Genomic DNA, 27815 nt, shown 5'->3' on the forward strand with positions numbered 1-27815 from the left:
TACCTAATTCCTAAACAAAACTGCAACAACTACCCATAACAATAACAATATCTGTAATAATAACAACAATAACCGGTTATCAGGGGGGTATTGAAAGAAACTGTTTGGCAATGTTTATTTTGGTGAAATGTACACAAGTTGTGTACTATTGCCAAAACTTATCATTTGTGATTTTTCATCAATTATTTTTTGCATTAAATTATAATCTGAATTGACATAATCTGAAATGACATTTTGCAAAAAAACAATAGACAGACAGGCAGGCAGACAGACAGACAGACAGACAGACAGACAGACAGACAGACAGACAGACAGACAGACAGACAGACAGACAGACAGACAGACAGACAGACAGACAGACAGACAGACAGACAGACAGACAGACAGACAGACAGACAGACAGACAGACAGATAGATAGATAGATAGATAGATAGATAGATAGATAGATAGATAGATAGATAGATAGATAGATAGATAGATAGATAGATAGATAGATAGATAGATAGATATCCAATTTCTCAGTTATGTGTTTGAACACTAGAAGTGAAATAGCCAGTGGAAGGTGTTGCAGCACTGCCTTCAGCAAATCCCCCAGCATTCAGGACTCGATGGCCCCATGAAAATGAGTGTGTGATCCTGATAACAGTCTCTCATCTATCTGAATATCTGCTGCCTGGATAATGGAGTTACACTAGAGTGAACTGAATAGAACAAATCCAGAGTAGGAACCAGCTCAGGCTCAACTCTCAGATGGGCTTCAGACATCTTCCTTTCACACCCTCTCATTTCCTCGCTCTCTCTCTCTCAGTGCCGTGTGGAGATTGGATTTTTACAGATCACAACGGCAAGGCAGCACACTCATTCAAGTGTGCTCCCCACGAGAAATGTATCATGATCTCTCATAATATTCTGTATACGGCTTCACCGAAGCGCTGCTCCTTAAATGCGTTTGTGGTATTAATATTAATATTTATGGACTGTGAGTGAGGGCTGTCTATGCAGAATGGAAGAGCAAACTTTCATTAATTCCTATGGAGAGGAAAGTCCAAATTAATTCCAATTCTCATTTTAATGCCTTTATGCTAATGCGGGCACAGAGAGCCAGTGAAGAGGAGCCCAGTGGAGAAGCGGGTTCAAGTTTAAAGCGCATAGAGATCACCAGCTTTCCCAATGCCGCCGACCAGTCCAGGCTCACACACACTTTAAATCCAAACTCCGGCTTACTCCAATGAATATAGCATCGCCGCTAAGCAAATTACACTACACCGCAGGTGCGTTGTGAAGTAAATTGAAACACAAACAAAACACTGCAGTCCATTCGACTCTATTATCCAATCCCCCACCCCCTCTCTAATAAAGAAATCTAGTGAGTTTTTTGGCCACTCACTTCAGGCTGGATGAATGAGATTCTAGTCCATCCATTTCAGTTTGTCGAGCTTGCTTAACTGAATCGAGCTCAGCCAAACACAAATAGATTGCTCCTGTGGTCTCCCCACGTCCCCATCCCCTTCTCTTACACCTGTGATCATTACATATTTACTGCACAGACAAGCTCTCCCGGCTGCTGATAGTGGCCTATCCGTTAATGTCTGTGTTCTGGCACCTGCTGGGTTATTGTCATTAATTGAGCTCATTTGAGAAGCAGGTCGGGGCAATAGAAACGCAGGTGTGTGGGACAACTGTTATTATCCAAGTCCACGGACTGGTCAAAAGAAGACGGATCCCTTCATCACTGGAGGTGCTGTTCCTGACGGCTGTCCATTCTTTCTACTTTTAACCCACATTAGCAGCTAATTGAGCTTTCGGATTCATTAATAATGTCTGTTTGTTTTTGTTTTTTTGGGGTTTAAAAAATGATGATGGCCATGAGTCAGGTGTAATCTGATAATGAACACTGCTCCAACAAAGGTTGACACCTCTTTATGAAATGAGCCTGGAGTTTGAATAAATAGGATGTTAACCTGACATTAGAATATCAATATTATATTAATCATTTAAGGGATTTATAATAATATAATCTGACTTTTAATGGTGATTGGTGATTTTTAAAAATCTAATTATTTTATTAAACCATAAGAATTACCATATTTGATCCATTATCTACTGAAGATAAACATTTATAGTCACAGCCTTTCAATTTTTTATCTATTGGATTGCGACGTTGGGGTGATTACAATATATTAAAGACACAACAATAGCGTCAGATACAGCAGATTGATTGTATGGAACCAGGTTAAACGTTCTGGCACATTTACAGCACTCATATACATAAAAAAATAAACAAAGAATAAACTTGGGCCAATTGGTGAGTGTGTGTGTCGTTGCATGCAATGTTTCTATATTTATAACCACCTCAAAGAATATTAGGGGTCGCAAGTCATTTGCATTGTTATTTTGGGAGTTGCAGGCTGAAAATTTGGGAACACGCTGGTTTAAAGTTTATAACCATGAGGTTATTTTTGTATGTGTTTTCTTGTTTTTGTTTTCTTAAAGGTAATTTAATAAATAGGAAGTTCAAATAAAAAACATTAAAGCATAGACCAATTTTATGTATTTTTGATTAACCTTTGTATATTTTTTTCAATTCTCAAAGAAAGCATTGATTTTCATTTTATGATTCACTAAGTATCACAGTTTCAGCTAAAAATATGTTGAAGGTAATTTCCTCCATCTTGGATGGCCCATGAGTAAATGCAAATTTTAACAGCAAATTTTTATTCTATGAATATAAACATATAACAAAGTTGAACACTTTGGCTGTAGCTAATGTTAAATACATGCATATTTGAAAAAAGAAGCCAAATTCCATTTGTAAACACAGTAACTGTACTAAGCCATTACAAGCTCAAGACTTCAATATATAGACCTACACAATTAAAAATGGCAGCAACTCTTCACTGAGGTGACACTACGATGATTAACCTGACAAACGGCATGACAATCCTCACCACTGAAATGCACTTTGACTGTTTTAACACTTATCTGTCCATACATTGTGTAGACATATGAACACACACACTATCTCTTTCTGACACCCACATGCTCTTTTAGTCTCACTCTCGCCTTCCTCGCTGAGCACATAGTAAGATTTATTCTAGTCCTGAAGAGCTGTGGCCGGAGCTGCTGGATATTTATGGTTTAATAAGACTTACATAAGTCTTGCAGGTGTGCTTTCCGTCCCGCCACCAAACCTATTCACATGATTTATAGAGGGCCTTTGGATTGCGTACTGATTTAGAACCTCCCTCACTCAACCTCTTTCTCTCAACGGATGTGGGCCTGTTGGTTGCTTAAAACTCACCGTGGTTGCTCCATCTCTGGATTTTTTAGGACACGGGCCTGCCAGAATAGACTCCAGTGCTCAGACAGCAAGGCTTCATTACTGAGAGTGTCTGCAAGACAAATCAGTGGATAAAGTGATGGTTAGGGAACATTGATTGTCAAATCTGAACCTACATTTCAACGTGTGCAGGCCCAGTGCAAATTAACGGATAAAGACACACAAAAAAATCATCAAAATAATCGTTCCCATGGAGGTAGTTGTCAGAGCATGCAAAGCAAATGTGTGAGTAATGTTTAAGAGATTCTCAAGACCTCCTGTGAAAACTTCATGGCAAAAAAAGAAGGTATACCTGGCGATAGAGCTACTCTTTAAATCACAAAATACAGTTCATGAAAGGTTCAGAAATGAGTTTGCATTCACAGGATGTTAATCTGACATTTATTATCTGAAGTGAACAATAACACAAGACACTTCCTCAAAAATCATTATAACCCATAAGAAAACAAGTACAATAGCAATTTATAGAAAATACTACAGTGTTTTTGAACCATAATATAAACCATTTTGAGGGATGTAAACTATAACAATGGTCCTAACATATTTCCTGTTTTACATTTTTAAATTCTATAGCTTAATGCCATGATAGGTATTTTACCATTATAAGTTATGATTGAATTACCTCTTGTTACAGTTATGAAATAGTTTGACAACAAGCAGGAAATGTTGATGGGTCAATGACATGACTACATTGATATGGTCTATAATAAAGTACTTACTTGCATTGCTGTTGTGTGTGCTATATAGCAACTATAGAAATATAAACAAATCAATACACTTTAGCATAGCATGATTCAAAAACACAATAGTTTCTATTTGAAACTATAACATAACCACATTTCATATGTAAATTTTGCCAGGAATAAGTTGCAGCTGCTTTTTTTTTTACCTGTAATTAGAAAAGAGACTACCTTTGTGTTGAAATGTGCAAGCAATTTATTTGAAGTAACGTTAAAACAATCGTTCATATAAAAACGAGTCTTAAAGGATTAGTTCATCCAAACACATACTCACCCTCATGTCGTTGAAACCCCTCACAGCTCCCTCATCCTCCAATGACTGCAAGGTTCACAACTGGTTCAAACTCCAGAAAAATATTTCTTAAAATATCCATAAAGCATTTCATACGGCTTCATTTCTTCAATTGGCATACAAGCTACGAGAATACTGCTCGAATAAAACGGAAATAACGACTTTATTCAAAAGGTTATTTCCTCAGTGTCACTGAGAAGGGCGTGCGCGGGAATCTGGGAGGATATACGTCACTCATAGTGCTCGTGAACGGGGCACGCGCCCTTTACCGAGGAGAGGAACTGTTAAATAAAGTAGATATTGAACCACTGAAGCAATGCGGTCTGTTTTGAGGATGTTTTAGCATTTTCTGAAGTCTTAACGAGTCGCCTTGTTGTCTATGGAGGATGACGAAGCTGTCAGATTTAACGTTAGCGTTAACCTAAAACATCTTAATTTGCATTCCGAAGACTAATGACGGTCACATGGCTTTGAGACGACACGAGGGTGAGTAATTAATAACATAATTTGTGGTGAACTAAGACTTAAATGGTATTCAGCTCTACTCTTCAGCACAAGGAGCCCTTTTATAATCCAACATAACAAAAAAATCAAGCACTAACAGATATCACAGATACCAAACTTAAAGGGGAAAATATTCAGTTTTAACATGCACTCTTCTAAGAAAACCAATAAAGTTTAAGAGGTTTTCAAGACTTCCCGTTAAAACTTCAGAGCATAAAACATAAATAAAAGCTGGGATACCTGCCTATACAGCTAGCCATCCTTTACAACACAAATGGAGTTTTAGACGTGTGAATGTTTAAGTCAGTAAGAGAGATGAGTGGAGACAGCATCAATAATACAGGATGTCATTTAAAGCTCCGGGTTAAGGCTCCTGAGTGTAGTCTGCCCATCTGGATGATGTATTGTTGAGCTCTGCGGAATGACAGGTGTGTATGAAGCTGGACCGTATGATTTAACAATGCCACGAGAAGATCAAGTTCATCACAGCGTGCGCGAGGCGGCGAGCAAGCGAGCGAGTGAAAGCGGGTTATCAGACAGAAATGCCGCTTCACCAAATCGCCTCAGACGTGCGGACACACACCACGCCGCCGCCTCACTTGACACACACTCCCGCCACACCTCGTCGACCTGTCCGCGCTCTCTTCTTCATCCTCTTCCTCCTCCTCCGGGGAGCTCCCTCCATTCTCATGCAACAATGCAAAACTCCCTCATTACCATCTCCTAAATATTCATGAATATTCGGCTGGATAAGCGTGTCACCTGAAGAGTGGCCTTTTACTGTCCAATAAGCACACACATCCATCTCCCTCTCTGATAGGCCAAATAAAGGGAACGTCCAGAGCGCGTCTCCGCGGAACGAGGAAAAAGAATAGAAAGGGAATTTTGAAATGCTAAATAAAAAAGGGGGGGGGGGGGTAGCGGCGTGGTGGAGGATGAATCACTCATATTGAGTGACATTCCTCAGATCTGAGCATCTTATCCGGGGTGAAATATTCTTATCTGACTGTCATAGGACTTGACACAAACAGGAGAGGAGAGCAGAGCGCCAAACGCACGTTGCACTACAGAGGAAGAGAAATGAGAAGAAACAAAACACATATTTAAGCAGCCTTTAAAAATGGTTTGTTATTTATATTTCGTTAGCTTTAATGTAGCATTTTCAGGTAGTGTTTTTGGTTATGTACACATACATACATAGATTGATGGAAATATACACAATGGCCATTTATTTGAGATTTCTTTTTTTATATTTCTATTTTTTATATATTTTTAAATTACTTTTGTCATTTTGTTGTTTTTTTGTTTGTTTGTTAAAATGTGTATAGTTTTTTTTATTTCATTATTCATTCCTTTTCCTTCAGCTTAGTCTCTTTATTTATCAATGGTTGCCACAGCGGAATGAACTGCCAACTTATCCAGCATATGTTTTACACAGCGGATGCCCTTTCAGCTGCAACCCAGTATAGGAAACATTCATACACACTCATTCACACTCATACACTAAGGCCAATGTAGTTCATTCAATTCACCTATACCTCATGTCTTTGGACTTTTGGCCAAACCGGAGCACCCAGTGGAAACCCACAGAGGGAGAACATGCAAACTCCACAAAGAAATGCCAACTGATCCAGCTGGGACTCGAACCAGCAACCTTCTTGCTTTGAGGTGACAGTGCTACCCACTGCACCACTGTGTCGCCCCTATTTCATTATTTTTATTGATATTAATTATTCTTTCGTTGTCTTTTCGGCTTAGTTCCTTTATCAATCTGGGGTTGCCACTGCGGAATGAACCGCCAACTTTTCCAGCATATGTTTTATGCAGCGGATGCCCACTGACACTCATTCACACACATACACTACAGACAAGCTTACCAAATTCACCTATACCACATGTCTTTGGACTGTGGAGGGAACCAGAGCACTCGAAGGAAACCCACACAATCATGGGGAAACATGCAAACTTCACACAGAAATGCCAACTGACCCCTGAGCCGGAATTCGAACCAGCGACCTTTTTGCTGTGAGGCGACAATGCTATTTTATTATTATTATTATTATTAATATTATGTTATTTTTAATTGTTTTAGTTAAAAAAGACAAAAGTCAGTATTTGTTTTAATTAAAACAAAAAGAATGGCAAAAATAATAAAACGTTTCTTTTTTCAATCAAATAATAATTTTTTTCAAATGCTACTTAATTTCTCATAGATTTAGTCAAACATTGATACTGAAAGATTTAATTTTATTTTTACACATTGCTACTTTTATTTTCACTGGTCTTTTTGATCACTAGACTTTTGCCACAATTGTGTGTGACATAATAGCATAGTTAAAAAGGGAGGGGATGGGGGAGTATCTTTTTATAGTGTTTTCAATTATTATTACTGGCAATATGGAAATTAAATCAAAAGTGTACGGAAAAAAATAACTTTTTTTTGCATAGTGAAGGCTTTGTCCCTCAAAGAGTTTCTGTGGTATTATACAGTAATCAGTAATTCACTTAAGCAGAACTGACCAGATAACGAGAGAAGGAATTTGAGCATATCAAAAACATCACAGCGCACTATCACACTAGACTCTTGTCAGAGGCTTTGATGTGCCCTGCTCTCAAAATGGTAGTGTGCTTAAAAAAATTGCAGCTCAATTTAAGTCTCATCCAAGGAGCTTACAACTGTAATTAAATCATTAAATTCTTGTCTACGCTTCACAGAGCGTAGAGAAATTAACTTCCCACCAACCTCATTTTCTATTTGAACATGAAATAATGATTTTCTGCCAGTCTAATTACAAAGCCAACATCTGATCAAGCCAGCATCCAGAGGGGATTATCACATGCTGCAGTATTAGAGCTCATTACCAGCTTGAGTGCAAAATTATTACATCTTGTAATTGGATGGTGAGATTTATATACAGATCGGGCCGGTTTCTGTAAGATTGTAATTACAAGGTTCGTTGGTTAGCTACTTATCAGAACTTTGCAGGAAAACAAAACAAATGGCTGGGCGAAATGAGCATGTCATTAACCTGTAACCTCAGAGACAGGGGCGCTGAGGGGGAGGAGGGTGTGTGCATGTGTGTGTGTATGCAGGGCTCGTGTCTGCATTAAGGGAAATGGGTTCATCCATTTCGGCACCCACCGGAGCAGCCCGCGCAAAACAGTCTGTTTCATTTATTTGACCTGCGTAATCTGCGCCAGTTAAAAAGAAAGAAGGTGGAAAAGCGAGAGAGAGAGAGAGAGAGAGAAGGAACCAAGGGAGGGGGCTATGAGAGGAGAAAAAGAGAGGAGTAAATGAGCTGTCTCTGCCAGTAGGATGGGCTCAATGCTTCTATTACTTAAAGCTAACAGGCTGTGAAGCCATTCATTCACAGGGCTGAGAGGAGCTATTTGGGCCTGCTGGAGAAAAGAGAGAGAGGAAAAAGAGAGAGCGAGATCGCTAACCTGGCTACAATTTGAGCAGAGTATAAACACACACACACATACACACTATAGGTAGAGAAAGAGAAGCTTGTGTTTGGTAACGCCTGATATAAACAGGCAACTAATCAATGAAAGAAAGGGCTGAGTTTACGCCGTAGGTAAAAAAAAAATAAAAAAAAAACAGAGAGAGGGAAAAGGGGAAGAGGTGAAAATAAAAATTGTTCAATTACCAATTACCTCACCAACACGTTCTTTCTTTATTTCTCTTTCTCTCTCTACCGCTCTCTCTCTTTTTCTAGAACAAGTGATTTTGCAGCACAAATCAATGTTGGCAGGTCAGGCAGCCAGCTACTAATCTTGGCATTACAACGCTCCAATCAGCGCGAGCCAGGTAATGGAGTTGTTATTGAACTTCATAGTTAGGATTAGATTCTCAGCGAAGATCAATGCCGCTCTGAGATGAGACTGATAAAGGCCTGATAGCAATCTGAATCCCTATAGCCATGCACTGAGCCTTTCTCTCTCTCCCTCTCTCTGTCTTTATGTGTGTTCAAATTCCTCTCCCTCTTGTCCTCCTTTTCTCCTATTCCCTTCTCTTTCTGCCGCTTGATTGAGCTACCAAGGTGTTCACCTGCGCCCAGCTCTTCTTATGTTTATATATTGCTGCTGCTTGACCAGACTTTGTCGGTTAAGCACAGCAGTGATTTGTCACTGAGCAGGATGTTTATTTAAATGTCTACACTGTTTAAGAAATATAATGATTTTTGAATTATAGACTGACATAAATTAAGATAAAATGCACAATAATAGGGGAAAATTGAGCATCGAGAGATATTATGATGTATCCCAAAGAGCCGGGCTGTGATGAGAAAAGGGAATTGAGTATCTAGCGAGGTACGGAGTAATGACTACATTTTTTATCACAACTAATGGCCTTTTAATTCTCTCTCTTTTCCTCCTGCTTTGTAATGGGATTATTAATATCACTCTCTTTCCGAGTGTTTTGAGGAAATAAGCCGAGCTAATGCACTGTGGGGGTCAGACGGAGCCGCGCGGGCCTTGTTCAAGCCCAATAGCTGCTCTGGGAAGACAAAGACAATTTATTGGCCATTATCATTTCATAATTCTGCATTCATCGATGCTCATACAAAATGCAGTTCGAGGACTTATTTTCCTCAGGAGGAGCAGAGGCCTGTCATGAGCCCCCGAGAGCGGACCTGTAGGAGCGACTTGCAAAGTTGATTTTGTTAAAGCTTGCAAAAGTACTTCATTTATTTCAGGGCTCCTTGTGGCCATTTAGCAAGTAGCGCTGTGGAGGCCCCTTGACAGTGCCAAATCAATAGTGAATCAATGGCCGAGGCAAATCAATCAGCCAGGTTTTCTTCTCAAAATATTTAATTAAACATGGTGGAAAATAACTCCAGGATTTATTGTTTGATGCTAAGAGCATTAGTGATTTGCCTTTTCCTGAGCTACGCCTGAGGCCCAAGTCACCCGAGCGCTGCAGGAGCTCAGTGGGACCAGGGGAATAGCAAAGACACTTTTCCAATATATAATAATGCTTGTATTTATACATGCGTACGCGGCTTCTTGACTCTCTCTCTCCCTTTCTCTCTCTCTCTCTCTCTCTCTCTCTCTAATGCACACGCTAATCCACTGCACCAGACTATCGTTTGAGAAAGCGAGGAGAGACAGGGCGAGCGGCCCAGTAGAGCGCTATGCTTTTAGATAGTCTCCGTTTAACATCTTAATCCTTCACAACCATCCTACTGAGAGACGCGCCACTGTCTGCCCACTGCTGGTGAGCATCTCCACCAATGTGTGTGGTCAGCAGTGCAGATAAATAGCTTTAAAAGTAGACAAAAACTAAGAAACGAAGTACAGGTCTGTGAAAGCCTGGACGATTAATTTGGCACTGTACCCTTCTAGACATGGGCTGGTACAAGTTTCTGACGGTATGATAACCTTGGAAATAAATATAACGATTTTACGGTATCACAATATTGTGATTACTGCACTAAAATAATATATTTAAATGTCTGGGTTAAAAAACAACAACTTTTTCCCCATTGAACACAATATATTTTATTTTAGGAAACATTTATAATATTCCGTAACAGTAAACATGTCAGGCTAAATAATTCAAATACATGTTTGACTTCTGCGGTCTTCATTAGTTTCAATAACACAGACTTCTTTACAACACAAAAAAACCTTACATATACCTTAGGACCGGTATAACAGAAAATTTTAGCAGTTTTAAAATCTTGACTATTCCAAACCACGATAAATCTTGAAACCAATTATCATCCCATCCTTAGTCACTTCCAGATTTTCCTACTGTAATATGGAGGTTTTTCTATTTGTGATTAAAAGAAGGACTCTGACAAACTTAAAGCGATAGTTCCCCCTAGAAATTCCCTAACATGAAAATATCTGTCATCATTTACTTACCTCTTATCATTGACTTCCATATTTTTCTATGGAAATCAATGGTTATCTTACTTAGCTTTCTTCAAAATATCTTCTGCTGTGTTCAACGGAATAATGAATCTCATAAAGGTTTGAGGCTGAGTATTTATTTTCATGTTGATTTTTGGGTGAGCAATTTCTTTAACTTGATGATACTTTGATGTTTTGCTCTACAGTTACACTAAACACTATTCTAGGGTGCATGATTCAAATTCCTTTATCATAACAGTGCATTCATACTGTACAAGCAAGAATTGATTTTTAGTGAAAGAATATGCACTTTGTATTGTTTTCACAGTACTTAGTTTAGCCACTAGTACACTTAGTTTCTCCCAAGGTTTGTTCTCCACTTACATTAACTGGAATTTTAGTTTTCCTGCCACTGTTGCATCTAGCTGGCTGGCTGGCTTAACGTGGTTAATTGGTGTAGCTGATCTTTAGTGAACTGTCCTTTAATCGATATATTTGTATTAAACTAATTCAGACTTCTCAAGTGGCGTTTCTGTTCAATTGAACTAAATCACTGTTAATTTAACTAGAAGTAAACTAGAATTCTACCACAACTCCCGTTTGTCTGATATGATGGAACGTTTTCACCTTCTGAAATAGTGTTCTGGCTTTTTATTCTCAATTCTTCATCTATGTTCAGCTATTTAGACATAATTTACATTGTAATAGTGTTATAGAAATAAAAAACAAATGTCTTGACTTGACATGTAACTAACACAACAGGTAAATGGAAATGACATATAATGTAGCTATTAGTATTTTAGTTTCTCATAACTTGTGGAGAGGAAATGTGCACACAATACACAAGGATGAACGCTTCTAGTGTGCATCTGTCAAGTGCAAATGTTTAGCACATTGGCAACACTTTAGCACCAATAGGGTATGTGGAGAGCTAGTTTTTCTTCCCATACTGATAAATATCTGGTGAACGGTTAATGTGACTTTTTTCAGTTTTATACAGTTTCTTTTACAGCATTGATGCTGTAATATAAGTAAAATATAATCAGTTAAATAGACTTCAGCATTAATTTAGTTGTTCAAGCATAAAACGAGATGAAAAGCCGTTGAAGCGCACATGCCCGTCAGGATCAGCAGTCTAGCGCAGAAACTTCATTGAAAATACTAGGGTAAAATAAATATTTATATATTAAAGACATGGCTCGAAAAAATATATAATTTAAAGCAGTATTTCTTGTATATTTGAGACCCGTTTTATATAGTATATTAATCATGCAGTGAAAATCATTGATTTTTAAATAAAACAGACCTTAAACAAGCTGATTTTGTAACGGCATACAGTTCGCCGGAAGCGATTGACCCAAATTACTGCAAAATTAAACGTCCTTCCGCATACTTCTGCATATACCCTATGTACACCTCAGCTTCAACATGCTCACAAGGGTCCACCTGTTTTGTTGAGGCTGCATGTGTATGAATATGCTGTTTGAATTGTTTTTGAGCTACTTGTCCACAAGGTGTCAAATCTGATCTATAAAATCATTTAAATTAGAAAAGAAATGGATGGTATGGAAAAAAAAAACAACACCAAACAAGCTACTGACGATCAATTTGCCCATGTTGAATAAAATGCTAATATAGAAGGATCAATACCATGTCTCCCATTTAAATGAACACAAATACATTTTTGTTGCTCATAACTTTTAAAGAGAAAAGTCACAAATACAGTCAAGCGCTTGCATTGATGTACACTATTCACCTTATTCTCCGCCGTCGAGCGGGCGCTGCCATTTGAATATTTTTGTCTCGCAACTTCCGGTCTCATTCACTTCCATTCATTTTTTGACGTTAAAAATTGCTCGTTACGCTGCTTGATGTTGCAGTTTGATATTTTCTTATTATATTATTCTACTTGGTCTGTATAGTCATGCAAACATTTGTTTGTAGAGCAAGTAGTTTGACCATTTTCTGCTGTTTCTTATTCCTAGTCATTTCTTCCATAGGCGACTGAATCATAAAGTTCTAAGACAATGGCAAAAACAGGTGCACTTCCGCATTTTAGAATAAGGTTAATAAAATTGAATAGAATACACTCTGAAAAGCTACTCTGGGCATTAGTCCTGTGCTAGTTATTATATATAGGAAGATAAGTTTGATACTAAAAATTGCATAAAGAACCACCCAGATGGTTAATAATAATAGTTAATTTATTAATTCATTAGTTGTCCTTTGGTTTAGTCCCTTTATTCATCAGGGGTCGCCACAGGGGAATGAACCACCAACTTATCTAGCATATGTTTTACATACTGGGAAACATCCATACACTCATTTAGTTTATTCAATTCACCTATAGCGCATGTCTTTGGACTGTGGGGGAAACCGGAGCACCCAGAGGAAACCCAAGAGAACACAGGGAGAACTCCACACAGAAATGACAACTGACTCAGCCAGGACTTGAACCAGCGACCTTCCTGCTGTGAGGCGACAGTGCTAATCACTGAGCACCAAGCCACCCAAATAATAATAGTAATATTAATAATGTATAACTGGTTATATTATTATTTCATTCATTTTATTTTCAGCTTTGTCCCTTTATTATTCAGGGGTCTCCACAGAGGAATGAACCACCTCATTTTATAATTGTATTTCGGTTTTTGTAGTGTGGGTAATTTGTTCATACATCTTATGTAGTATTGTTAATGTTATTGTAATTATATTTCTTTTGTGTAGTGTGTAATTTGTTTATACAAAAAAAAACTGTGGAAAGACATAATGCATGCACGCAGACAAAATAACCTTTGAAAATTTGAACACAAGACAGTAGAGTACATTATGCGTCAACTGGGACACAACTTGGATATCCATTCGCCATGCTCAACATCAATCTGTGTAGCTCTGTAAAACCTCTCGCCCAGGTTAATTCACCCCCTCAGATGTTTCAGTTTGGTGCTGCGTGTAATCATTAATCGCTTTCCATAATCTGCAGGATACAGAAGGAAGTGATTTGATTGCACACATGCTAAGCTTCTGACAGGGCCAGCCACAACAGACATTGATATGTGAGGATAATACAGAGGCGTGTTGGGATCTGGGATGTTTCTGAGGAGGAGAGAGGCGTTATTGGTGATGATGAGGGTGGCATTGTTCTGAAAATCTGGCAGCTCTTCCCAAGCTGTGTGTATGAAAGGGGAATTAGGGGAGTGTGTGTCTGTGTGTGTATGTAATCATCACTGGGTCACAGTGGAGTGACCTACCAGCTGAGTCCATTGCTGCTCCACTGCTCACAAGGTAACAAATGGCCCCAAATACACAAACACATGCGTACACACACAGAGAGAAATAAAGTGGGTTAACATTTGCTCAATTTCACAAGTCAACTCTGAAAGCTAAATCTACAAACAATTACACTCGACTGCACACAAAAGAAAAGGAGCAATCTTGTTATCCCAAGGTCTGAGGACTCCAGAAAACGGTCAATGTGTTTTGGTTTATCACAAAAGGCTGCTTTCCTTGATCCCGGTACTGGCATGTTTTAAACATATAAATAAAGAAACAAAAGTATAGGTGAAAAAACATTTAAAAACATATATGTCATAAATCTGATGTTATTCTGTTGTTAAAAAAACAGTAATAATATTCATTTATTCATTCATTTTCTTTTCGGCTTAGTCCCTTTATTAATCAGGGGTCGCCACAGCGGAATGAACCGCCAACTTATCCAGCATATGTTTTACACAGCTGATGCCCTTCCAGCTGCAACCCATCACTGGGAAACATCCATTCACACTCAATCACACACAAACACTACGGACAATTTAGCTTACCTAATTCACCTGTACCACATGTGTTTTGACTGATGGGGAATCCAGAGCACCAGGAGGAAACCCATGCGATCACGGGAAGAACATGCAAACTCCACACAGAAATGCCAACTGACCCAGCAACCTTCTTGCTGTGAGGTGATCGTGCTACCCATTGTACCACTGTAACACCCTATAATAATCATAATAATAATAAATAGATAGTAGTAATAATAGTAATTTATTATAAACAAATACATATAACAATTATATATAAATATAATTAAAATAATATCAATCCATAAAAATAATTACTGTCATACATTATTGCCATTAATATTTTACTCACTTAAATGTCAATTAAGTGTAACAATATTTATATACAAACAAATTATGCAATGCATAAATATGATATGATTTGATAACACATTAAAAGACTTTTAAATCATTACATTTTGCAACTATCCTTTAAACGGCAAGGTTTGACATTATTGTAGCAGTTTTAATTGTTTGAAGAGTTCATTTGCAAAAAACAAATAACTAATGTTTTTAAAAATTGAGAATTGATACTTTTATTATTATTATATATTTTTTTGCTATTGATCTCTACAGTACTCAATGTAAAATCATTTATAAAAACTATCAAAAGACTCTTTAGGGATCTTTATAATTGTTATTTTATTGTAGGTTTTACCTATAATGTAGGTGTATGTAAATACACCTGATATAATGCTGAACGATGTATATTTTATGTTTGTATCCGCATCCAACTAAATTAGCAAATGTTATTTTATATATATACACTGTACAGAAAACATGACAGTTGGTATCTACTTTAATGTTTTGATTAACTTTTTTTTAAAAATGTCCAAATTTTAGGAAAATAACGCTGTATCATTCAGCATTATATCAGGTTTATTTACATATACCTACATACAAAACATGATTTTTTAAATGTAAATACACCTCATATAATGCTTAATGATGTAACATTATTTCACTACAGACATTTTTTAACAAAAAGTTATTCAAGACATAATAGACACTGATTGTCATAATTTCTGTATGTATATATATATATATATATATATATATATATATATATATATATATATATATATATATATATAATAACATTTGCTAATTTTATTGTGTTTCTCAACCACGTTCCAGTAGGACCACCAACCCTGCAAGTTTTGGATGTCTCCTTTGTTTGTCACACCCATTACTGGTGTTTCAGTCTCTGGTAATGAGCCAATGATCTGAATTAGGTGTGTCTGGTTAAGGAGACATGGAAAATGTACAGAGCTAGTGGTCCTCCAGGAACGTGGTTGAGAAACACTGATTTAATTGGATGCGGATACATAAACATGACTTTTTCTTGACTCGTATGATTAATAATTGTAAATAATAACTTTATATAATAATATAATTTTATTTCCCAGAGATGGTTGCAGCTGGAAGGGCATCCGCCGCGTAAAAACGTGCTGGATAAGTTGGCGGTTCATTCCGCTGTGGCGACCCCAGATTAATAAAGGGACTAAGCCTACAAGGAAATGAATGAACTTAATTTTGTTACCAAAAAGTAAAAAAAGAATCAAGTTAAGGTTAGAACATTTACTTTTGCAACAACAAAAAAATATTTTAGTTTACAGCTTGAATAACAACAGAAAAAAAAATGTCTGAAATATTATATTAATAAGATAGAAGATCTACTTTCATTAACATGACTGTACCACACACACACACGTCCACACACTTATATTGGAGTGTGTACATGAGGACAGTGCTTAGGAGGTCTATGTCATATCACTAACTGCATGCTGAGTAAAAGTGCTGGCAGTATAAACTGCACTGACCTCAGTGTGTTGGCATGCTGTGCTACTCAATATTACTGATTACACACATACACAAGGAAGGCCATAATGCTATTCAGTCTAGACCTGATAACACACAGGCACTTCTATGTGCCATTAACCAGTGTTGAAAAATAATGAAGAAGGAAAAAAGACGAGCTTGCATTTTTTTTCAAGAGGCTGAACTGGTATAAGCATGCAATCTTTGAAAACCTACTTGACTTTATTTGAGGACGCATCAATATGTAGACTGTGAGCTATTCTTCCCGCAGGGTTATCAGTGCCTCTGGGTGGATAGGGGCCTCTGTGTTAGTACAGCTGCTTCTCCTGCAGCTACATACAAACCTGCTACAGCAGCTGGAGACAAAAAACACAGAGATGGTAAGCTTGCAATTGGTGATCTTCAATTGACTGCATTTATGTTATTATCTGATCACTCAGTTTTTTGAATTAGCTTTAAATCACTATACTTTCTACAAAACACTACTACATAGTAAAAAAAGTAGTTACTGTATTGAATCTTTATGTTGAATCCAATTCAGTAATTTCAACTTTCATTCAAATGACTTAAAACACCAAGGTCAATTTTGGAAAACTTTAATATGCTAAAATAACATTAAAAAAGTGTATATTTCTTGCGGGATGAGTTGTGGTTGTTGTTATTATGTGTGTATGCTCTGTCCAGCACCTCAGTATGATACTTGGGGAAGCCTGTCATCTGGACGTTAGAGACATCTTGCTTCAGGCATAGGCTCTAGAAGAAAAAATTGAATGAATAAATAAAATAAAATAGTATAGATAAATAAAAATAACTCTGAGTGGCTGCCTTCAGCTTGCAATCGATGCAGTGCAATTAAACTTTCGGGTGCTTCATGTATTGTGTACACTTCATCAAATGATTTCCTTAAGTGTTTTAGCACAAGTAGTTTAGTCACTGTAGAAGTTCTGAAGATTAACTTAGTAGTTTATTATGAGTTAGTGCTGACTGAAATAATTTTGACACCATCACAAATTGGCATTATTTGGCTTTGAATTTTCGGTTCACTAGAATATGGTGTTCACTTCATCAAATGATTTCTTTGAAAGCAAGTGTTTTAAGTAGTACAAGTTGTTCTCCGTCATTAAAGAACTAAAGATTATTTTATGGTGTATTATGAGATAGTGCTGACTGAATTCGTTTTGAAACCAGAAGGAGTTGACATGTGTCACCACGAAGCATTAACTATTGTTTACAGTCATTACTATTAACATACATTTGAAATTGTGACTACATTATCTCTGTATTTTGCATATGCACAGATGACAGTTTTATTGCCAACACAGCTGAATTCCACTCTATCATCATAACAGAAAATAATCTGGAATTGGAAATTGCCCTCTCACACACACACACAGACACATGCAGACACACACAAACACACTTGTTCCTCTCTCTCTCACACACACACACACTAAGTCTTGTTCCTGTGTGTCTTTCTGTCACTTCACCGTAAACTGACAGCAGCAAAGCAAGCTCCAACTTGTATTTTAATTCAGGCCTGAAGTTACTTATTTCAGTATTGATCAGCTGTAATGCTGAATCAATGCTCATCTTGTTACCTGGGCTATACCCGTGTAACACACTGATATCCCCGGCCACAGGAACTCATTCCCTTTGCAAAGTGACTTTACCATAAAATCAATGGCTGCTTTGTTACTGATACAGGAGACAACCACGCAGAGAAAGGCTGGCAGCGGCGCAGAATACATGCATGTGGCTAATATGCAAATTATGAAGACAGTACTGGGTGTATAATAATAATAACAAATAATAATAATAATTCTTTAATTAATGAATATATATATATATATATATATATATATATATATATATATATATATATATATATATATATATATATATATATATATATATATATATATATATAAAATACAAACACATTTACAGTTCAAATAATTGATTTCACAACATGCTTTTAAATAGACTATAAAAGATTTAGAAGTTGAAACACAGGTTTGTAGATGTTTTGAATAGTTTGTAAGTGTGATTCATGTTAACTGTAAATTGTTTTTTGTTTGTTGCCTGCTGGACTCATGTGACTTATGTACTGCCTAATCTTGGCCAGGACACCCTTGTAAAAGAGATTTTTAATCTCAATGTGTCTTTCCTGGTAAAATAAAGGTTATAATAATAATAATATAAATGTATATATTATTAGTTTTATTATGTAAGAAATTAGTATTATATAGAAGTGCCATTATTATAATTATTATTACTATTTGTTATTATTATTATTATTATACACCCAGTTCTGTTTTAATATATAATATAAACTAAGTTAAAATAAATTACAAATAATACATAATAATTTAAAAAAAAAATAAAAGGTAATCCTTCTCTTCAAATTTACTCTAAAAGGCAACTGACGAAAAACAGAACTTGTAGGTGTGCACTCTTTGCTGAGAGGGCAGATGTTGGCAAATACCGATAAATGAAAGTGACCCTGCCTTGCTAATAGAACAACTCGAAGCCCGCGCTAGACCGCCATCAAAATATTTACCAAAGCAGCGCGCAAAGGCTGGGCAGCGCGCGCTCTGACCTTCTCAATCAATTACTGCGCGTGGCCGCCGCTGGCTGCGCAATTTACCAAATCCAAATTCCCACTTTATGACCACGCTGCTTCGACTATACGCCTGGCCCGTATCACAGGCGATGAAACAATCGAGAATAAGTCCCTCCAGGTTTCAGCAACCTCAGCACACAGATTTCAGCAATGACTTAATAGACTGGAGTTCGTCGTTGATGCTGAGGAAAATGTTTTTTCTTCCTTTTTCGCCTGTGCTTTGTTTGAATTGCCATAGGCTATACACGGTATTATATTAGATATACTATAAACATATATACGATTAGAACAGGTAGAAGACCTTTTTACTTCATTTAATTTATGCCCCTTGTTATTTTAAATAGCAATGATCTAAATCCGCTCGCGTTGCGCGTAAAGGTTATGAAAAACCATACAGTACACAGACGCCAGAATGTGTAATCTAAACCACCTGTAGATGTTCGGTCGGACAACAAGATCGGCCCTGTGGAGCTTTTGGTCCTCTGGTTAATGAAGGGTTAAAACAGACGTCGCCGTTTGAATTTGGTGTTTGATACAATTTGTTAAAGTGTTTTAATAAGTTGCAGTCCATTGACTACTCTTAATTTGCTCCAAATTGCTGTGTGTGCCCAGGGAACAGTTCAAAACTCGTCACTTTCTCCCCCAGTGCAAGTTATCTATTTAATAGACACGATTGATTGGAGAAACCTAATTAAAATAACATTAGTCAAATTATGCTAACAGTAAAAAATTAAACTTTAAACATCTTCAGGAAGTATACTTGCTCCTGAGTTCATTTTTAAAAACCTTTAAATTATTTCATTACATTCCCTCAGTCATTTTATACTTCGGTATAAAGTTATTTATTTATTTTCAACATACACAAGGTTTTAAATATGAAAATAAAACAACATCAGTGCGCAAAATCAAATAAGAGTGGGTATAGTGTGTACTTTTAATGTATTGCTGTTTAATTAAAATCGTAATTATATATAATATTATAATTTGGAACTAGTTTTTATTAAAAATCAAGAAATTCATTTTTAGACCAAGCAGCACAAGTAATTATTCTATAGCCTGATGAAGATAAAGCTGTTATATTACCTTTAGTGTAACCAAAATTTTGATGCTAAATTCTTACAGAACCTACAAACTGATTTCCTTTCTAAACTCATATTGAGAACTGACCAAATAAAATCCTGTTTGCCAGAGCTGTTAAAGAAAATGAGATTTACACCAGTGACACTCTCTCTCACACACATATTTCTCATTCCTCCCCCCCTGTCGAATACACCACACACATCAAAGGTCATTAAGTGTGTTTTCTTTTTAAATCCTTTGTCACCTCAATTAACAGATCGGATCAGAAAAGCCCCTTTAAAAGACCATGTGCGATGGGATATGTGTTACTTGTTTTCTGTCGCCTTGGCATTATAGAGCTGATTCAGAGGTGTAATTTGAAGAGCCCCTGTTTGAAGTCTTTGATCAGCGCTGTCGCAGGCATCTTGTGTATTGCATAAGGAAACGCTTTTGAGCGCAACGTCTCTGCTTGTTTATTTGGATGCGTGTTGGAGAATGCGAAATGGTGTCATCTGCATAATTGCTAGTAAAGGAGTCACAGAAATCATCCCTCAAGTCACACATCCAAGATTGCCCTATTTATACACGTGATATTAGTGCCGAGCTTTGAAATGTTGGTCTGCGTTTAATAAAGTCATGCTAAAAGTAAAAAAAAATTTTAAATATTTATTTATATCAGTTTATATTGGTTTATGGAAATAATAATAATATAGATACAAATTAATTGTGTGGTTTTATTGTTATTATAAAGCAAGAATTATAACTAATAATTATTAGTAGTAGTAGTATAGTTTTATCATGGTTTGTCACTTAATTTGCATCGTTACAGGGGCTTCCAAGAGGTGGGAGAAGAAGGCAGGAAGAAAACCCCGTCCTAATGCTTTTATGGCTGTGCCAGTTTCCTGGGTCAGTGTGAAAGTGTTAAGTTAGTGCATGTGTATTTGATTGGGCCAATAAATCAGAGGCAAACCTTGAGGCCCTGACAGGTCCCGGGATGAGACACGTGTCCATCCGAACTCAGAGCGCTGCAGGGCGGACACCAGCCGCACGCTTATCTTTTCCACCGTGCGTCCTATATGCTTCACCAAATGCGCAATTACTTTGCATCAAAATAACAGCCAATGTGTGTAGGTAAAATCAACGTGAAATATGACTGAAAGGAAAAGCAGACTGCTTGAAACGTAGAGCGTTAGCTGTACTTTGCATTGTCCCAGATGGCGCAGTGCTGTGGGGTCAGCCGGGTGGGCTAAGAGCTCTTGTTAGCTCTGCAGGTCCGTGTGGGTGTTATTGACGGTTATGTAGTTATTACCATGCGCTCTGAATGGCATCAGACTGCTGTTCTAATTAATAACCCCCGTATTCCTGCATTGTTAGACGTCAAAACAGCAGGCACGTGGTAAAGAGAACATGGAAATCTGGGAGTCCCTAAATAAGCGAAGAGCCAATACAAATGCCATTCCAGATATTATGGGATGCCTTAACAATATCTCTTTAAAAGCAGATGGTAGATTTAAGAGGAACATTAAGTTCTTGGAAACCACTTCAGTAAATCCAAACCGAAGTTGATTTGCCCTAATCTTTCATTACTGAATTGAGATTTAGTCATCCTATATTCAAATAAATGAAACTCGTTAAAGCACTAATCGGTGCCGTTGTTTGGAAGACGATTAGCAGACATATGATGACACTAGACTAGAGGCATAATACGATTATGGATGTTTCCTGCATATTTTCATATATTGATTCAAGGAATTTCAATCGTGATCATCGTCCTTGTTTTAATCCGTATTATTTACAGAAGGGTGCGGATTATATCAGATCTTTTCAGTGGATATCTGTCGATCTGTAGAGTAATCCGGTAGGTTAATCGCTTAAAATATGTTTTTTAAGAACAGAAGATTTTACACATGAATGCAATTGAAACATTTGCGATTATAATTTAATACATCAAAAACGCCCAGAAGACTGACAGTTTAACTGTATTACTTACATGACATAATAATAGTAATAGTAATAATAATAGTAATAATAATAATAATAAGAGTAGTAATAATATTAAGTTAAAATGTAAATGCACCACACTAAATTGTAATTTAGTGAATATGTACATAAAAAATAAATGTGCTGCTCTTCAAGCTTTTCGTTTGTTGTCAACTTACTCAGAAGGCGAACGGTAAAATGCCAATGTTTTGATGGTTCACACACTAAAGGCGTCAGAGGACCTCGACTGGCTTGTTCCGTGTAAGATGAACTAAAAACGCTCTTCGTACAGTACAAGGTTTTCCTTCAGTATTTTGTCAGCGCAAACAAAATTCTGTCTGAACTCTCCGATTTACACTTTGAAGTTTTTCGTTTCACATGCATGAAGAAGACGCGACTAAATGAAAAACACTAGATCTCACTAGATCTTAATGACTCAAGAATAAAATATTTACCATTTTGTGGATCAACATTTTTGAGAAGTAACAAAAAAATGGGAAAGGGCTGAAGCCGCGAACAAATAACAAATGAAATGATTGGCGAGCCATAAAATGAGATTTGAAACTCATTCAAATAAGAGATGGCGACGTCAGAGGACTTATCCAGACGGAGAGCAGGAGCGGAGAGAGAGAGAGGGGGAGAGAAAGAGGGAGGGAGGGAGAGAGAGAGAAAGAGAGAGGCTGTGTAAGTGGGGGTGAGACTTGAGAAATAGGAGGAGCTTCTGAACGACTAAAAATGTCAATCACAAAAAGGAGTTCCAATAATCTAAAGCAATCTGTAAGGACCTGACCTTAGTCCATTCAGATCAATAGGGAAGTAAGGGAGGAAAGCGCAATCGGATCGTTTACACTGGCTCTTTCGGAGGAAATATAGACTTCCCTGACACTTTGTACTCACTGTAAAGTGGATATCGTGGTGCGCACCAAGAGGGCGATTCGCCGCTTTTTGTGACTCCAGTAGACTTTCTCCACAACAATGTCTTTCCCACAGCTGGGATATCAGTACATCCGACCCATATACTCGCAGGACAGGCAGGGGATAGGCAGTGCCCGAGCCGGGACAGACCTGAGCCCGTCCGGGGCGCTCTCTAATGTTCTCTCTACTATGTACGGATCACCTTTCGCAGCCGCACAAAGCTATGGAGCTTTTCTTCCTTATTCAAATGATCTGTCCATTTTCAACCAACTGGTGAGTAATCATTTTATTTTCGTGTAATTTTTTAATCTTACTATAATTGCACAAATAAAATTAACTGTTTAAAACATGTTTAACATATATGCCACGGCTTAATACCTAACAAAATCCTTCAATTCGTGTTTCTGTACTAGTCGTTACCGACTGCTTGTTTTGCTAAATGATTGTGAACTTTGCTTTTTTTATGTTTTGTAAAGACAAAAAAGTTTTAAAAAGTTATAAATAATAGCTGTTCAAAACAAAAATAAGCGAAAAGCGTGTTATTGTGATGTTAATGAATTGCAATCAATTAAAATAGCTATACTATTTTATTAGTCTACTTCTTTAGATGTGCATATTAAAATATCATGTGTGTGGTGTGTGTGTGTGTATATACGTGCATTTAATTGTTGATATTTTAATATAGGATATATGCAATATCTTGTCAGTGTGAAATAATTTATATAAATGCATTGACAAGTTATTAAATAATTTAATACAGTTCATAAGCCCAATGTTTTTTATCTATTTTTTTTTCTTTTTAATTGCTCTCATAGAATCAAAATCATTTACAGAATTAACATATTCTTAAACAATACATCCAGGTCAGGCCAATTATAGTGATAGGGAATTGCACTAATGTTGAATCAATGTTCTGTGTTTTTAAGGGAGCACAGTACGAGTTAAAGGACAGCCCGGGCGTCCAGCATCCTGGATTTGCTCATCATCATCCTGCTTTTTATCCATATGGTCAGTACCAGTTCGGAGACCCTTCCAGACCCAAAAATGCCACCAGAGAGAGCACCAGCACGCTTAAGGCCTGGCTAAGCGAGCACCGGAAAAACCCATATCCTACCAAAGGCGAGAAGATCATGCTGGCCATCATCACTAAAATGACCCTCACTCAAGTGTCCACCTGGTTCGCTAATGCCAGGAGGAGGCTAAAGAAGGAGAACAAGATGACCTGGACCCCACGGAGTCGCACGGACGAGGAAGGAAATGTTTACAACAGCGATCACGAGGGGGATGACGGAGACAAACGCGAGGACGAGGAGGAAATCGATTTGGAGAATATCGACACGGAGAATATTGAGAATAAGGACGATTTAGACGAGCAGGACGAACTGCATTCTGATTTGAAACTGGATGGCAGGAGTGACTCAGAAATTTCAGACGGCTATGAGGATTTACAAGGGCCGGAGCAAAGATTGTTCAAAGCGATGGTGAAAGACGGTAAAGAAATTCACGGCGACCGCGCAGAGCACTTTCACCATCACAGTCATCACCATCACCTCCACCACAACAGCTTAGAACAGGCCAACGGCGAACCGGTCAAAATCAACCAGGCCATTATCAACTCTCCGCCCTCAGAAAACAACCCACCTCCGGCTCCAAAACCTAAGATCTGGTCTTTGGCAGAGACCGCCACAACTCCAGACAATCCACGAAAATCTCCTCTGATGAACGGGACTTCCGCTGCGTCGGCCACTCAGACCATCATCACTCCACATAGACTCCTTTCGTGTCCCGTTGGGAAAATCCAGAGCTGGACAAATCGGGGTTTCACCGCACACCAGCTCGCCTTGCTGAACTCTAACCACTACTTAGGACTCAGTAACCAGGCTTCGGCGAATGGCCTTGCCCTGTACAGCAGACAAGCAGAGGACAGGAGTCAAAACTCCGAGTCCACAGTCACAGGTACATGTCACCCACACTGAGAAGCGCAGAGATGTGCAATTATTGCTTTTTATTAATATCATTAAGACTGTACTGACAGACTGGAGACGCACCATTCTTATTCCTCCCTGTATTCATTTTCATTTGATCACTACTGTGAAACCTTCAAGTGAAAAAAAAAAATATATATATATATATACTTGAAATGCAAATGTCTAGTGGAGAGTACTTATCTGATATATACCGATATATTGGTTTTCCTTCTTTTTTTCTTTTCGAATACTCAAATGTCTGTTCATTTGAATGTGTGGGAACAGGTTTTTAGTTGCCTTTTTAAAAGGTGTGTAAAAGAGTGTGCGAATTTGGATATTTTTAGGCCGCAAACTTTTCTCGGCCACTGGTTGTAATATATTTTTAAAAAGACTCTGCTTTTTAAAATAGTAAGAATTTTATTAATAAATTGGCATTTACATTGATTTGTTTCTTGTTGTTACTGATTTTATTATTTCAGAAAGATCTAGTGCCTTGGAAGCAGAAAAAAAGTTGTTAAAAACAGCCTTCCATCCTGTTCAAAGACGGTAAGAGCGGAGATCTAACATTATCTGTCCATCACTTTAATTTAGCGTGTTTATATTTTATTTTATTTTTTAGACAACATTTGAAGATCACATAATGTTCATGCATGGCTGTCTCACGCGCTCGGGTACTTATACCGTGGTTTAAACAATTTAAATATTGTGCTTGTGCAATAATAAACCCATATGTCAAACCAATAAATTTCCAATGCGTCGATACGATATAGTATCAGAATGTTGATTTAAAATAAAAGAAACATTGTGTTATACTGCTTGCAGATTTAGTTTTGTATTGGCCCCGTGTTTTTTCATGCTTCCCTTTTATATCCCCATAGGCCCCAGAACCAACTCGAAGCTGCCATGGTTTTATCCGCCCTCTCGTCCTCGTAGGCTTTTCTCCCTTTTTGTTTACTTCACATTTTGACCTGTGTAAGGAATGTAAAATAAAAAATAACTCACTTCTGTATACTTACATTGTAAGCATGTCCTGTGTACAATGGCTGATGTTAATGCTGTCAGGCCAAGTAGTCTGTGAGTCCCATTTTCTTTTGTAAGCTCTGTGAGGATTTGATGTTGAAATGTTTTTTGTATATAACGTAAAGAAAATGTATATACTTGTGATCCGAAATTGTACAAGAAAGTCTATATTTTGGCTAATAAATGAACCGCTGCAACTTTACCGTCACTCTTTTTCTTTAAAAACACTGTGGTGTAAATATTGTAAATTATATGAAATGCCATGTTGTAAGCTTTTCTGTTCGGAAATGGTTACCGTTTGTGTTTTGAAAGGCATGGGAAACGTTAATTCGAGGTTATGAGCTCTGAAACGGAGGATTTCAAGTATTTTCCTATTTCAGGGACTTAACTGTAATTAGCTCCTTCTTGAATCGCGCATTTGGATATTAATGGATGGGGATTGGATTATCCCCATCGAGGCGGAACAGCCAATATGAAATGAATAATTATTTCATTTATATTGGGTTGAAATAGCATACAACTCAATTTCACTGTAATGAGAATTGAATATTTTTTTCTTTGAACAGGAAAACCACGCAAAAAAAAAGTTAAACGGTTTCCTCTGTACAGATGCTTAATGTAATCTCGACTATTTATAATTTTTTAGATTCTGCCTTTTAAAAATCCAATGAATTCTAATATGACACTGATGTTGTGCTGCTTGCCATATGCCTTCGATACTGCAAAATTATGTATTTATGTGTGTTTTCCCTCTTGAAGTTGATTTGCATGGCAGCAGCTTTGTTTCAGGGTTTCCAAAGTTTGGAGAAATTTAGAGTTGGAGCTCCCTCTACAGTCCACTCTGAGCGGCCTTGACACGATCTGGGCCATTTTGTTTATAATCTTTCATTTATATTATTTATTTTAGAAGATAAACCACGGGTGTTTTTGTGATCGTTTTTTTTTGTTTTGTTTTTTTTTTTTTGGTGAGGTTTGCTTGTAGCCTTTGCGAATGTTAAGCAATGTAAATCGAGCGATTTCCCAATAAAAGATAGTCTGGATGAATATTATGACACTGTTCAGACAAAATTACATCATGTAGACCATATTCCGCAAAGTTAAATAAATAAATAATGTCGAAATAATCAGTAGGGCAAATGTCAAATATAATTTCATATGCTTCAAGGAAAATCAAACAATAAAATAAAGTATTTTCGCGACATTCAAAAGGAAAATAACCTTCTGTATTTTTTACACTTACAGTTCAAACACACCATAACCAGGCTACATAAAATAACTTTTAAGAATAATTACAATAAAAAAAGCCTGTCACAGTTCTTTATCTTGCACAAAATCCCATATATAAATATAAATATAAATGAAAAACTTATATGAAGGTCTATTGCAAATTGTTGCATTTATATAAGCTGACTTTAAACAACCTATATAAGTTGAACATTACTAATTTTAGCTGGTTTGTTTAAACACAGACCATATATATATATATATATATATATATATATATATATATATATATATATATATATATATATATATTTTTTTTTTTTTTTTTTCAGTGTCCACAGCTTATTGTCATTAATTACGCCTCTGCCTACAGACCTACAAACAATTGCAGCCTATAAAAGCAAGAAAACGCAGCTCTGTCCGGAGCTAATAAAACAGAATTCCTCGTGTCCGATGCCTGTTTGTTTATTATAAGATTTTATACTACTAGCCTATTCAATTAGCCCATGTCTATGAGATTTCATTTAGACAAACTATGAGCTGGCTATGAATATTCATAAAACGCTGCGTGACGTTTGTGTCACTGATTGATGTAATCATCGTTCTGGCTCTCAGTCGGAAGAGCGCCACC

General features: G+C 37.1%; 1 protein-coding gene and 2 long non-coding RNA genes across 5 annotated transcripts in view; all 3 read left to right on the forward strand.

Moving 5' to 3' along the window:
• LOC141375396 (uncharacterized) overlaps positions 1–27815 on the forward strand; it is a 170446-nt gene that overhangs the window by 35672 nt on the left and 106959 nt on the right. The gene's annotated exons all lie outside the window — the stretch shown is intronic.
• LOC141375397 (uncharacterized) lies at positions 4627–20984 on the forward strand. Of its 3 annotated transcripts, XR_012383391.1 has the most exons (4): positions 4627–4859; positions 8600–8691; positions 16668–16776; positions 20908–20984. It is a non-coding gene; the product is annotated as an uncharacterized lncRNA (long non-coding RNA). The 3 variants fall into 3 exon arrangements; XR_012383392.1 differs by lacking the exon at positions 16668–16776; XR_012383390.1 differs by lacking the exons at positions 16668–16776; positions 20908–20984 and adding an exon at positions 13093–14322.
• Positions 22822–26162, forward strand: irx3a (iroquois homeobox 3a). Its single transcript, NM_001320125.1, is given in 4 exon segments — positions 22822–23246; positions 23900–24929; positions 25420–25486; positions 25819–26162. Coding segments are annotated over 4 exon segments (1365 nt in total). The 5' UTR covers positions 22822–23033; the 3' UTR covers positions 25874–26162.

The sequence above is a fragment of the Danio rerio genome, chromosome 7 (genome assembly GCF_049306965.1).
Source record: "Danio rerio strain Tuebingen ecotype United States chromosome 7, GRCz12tu, whole genome shotgun sequence".
NCBI classification, from domain to species: Eukaryota; Metazoa; Chordata; class Actinopteri; order Cypriniformes; family Danionidae; genus Danio; species Danio rerio.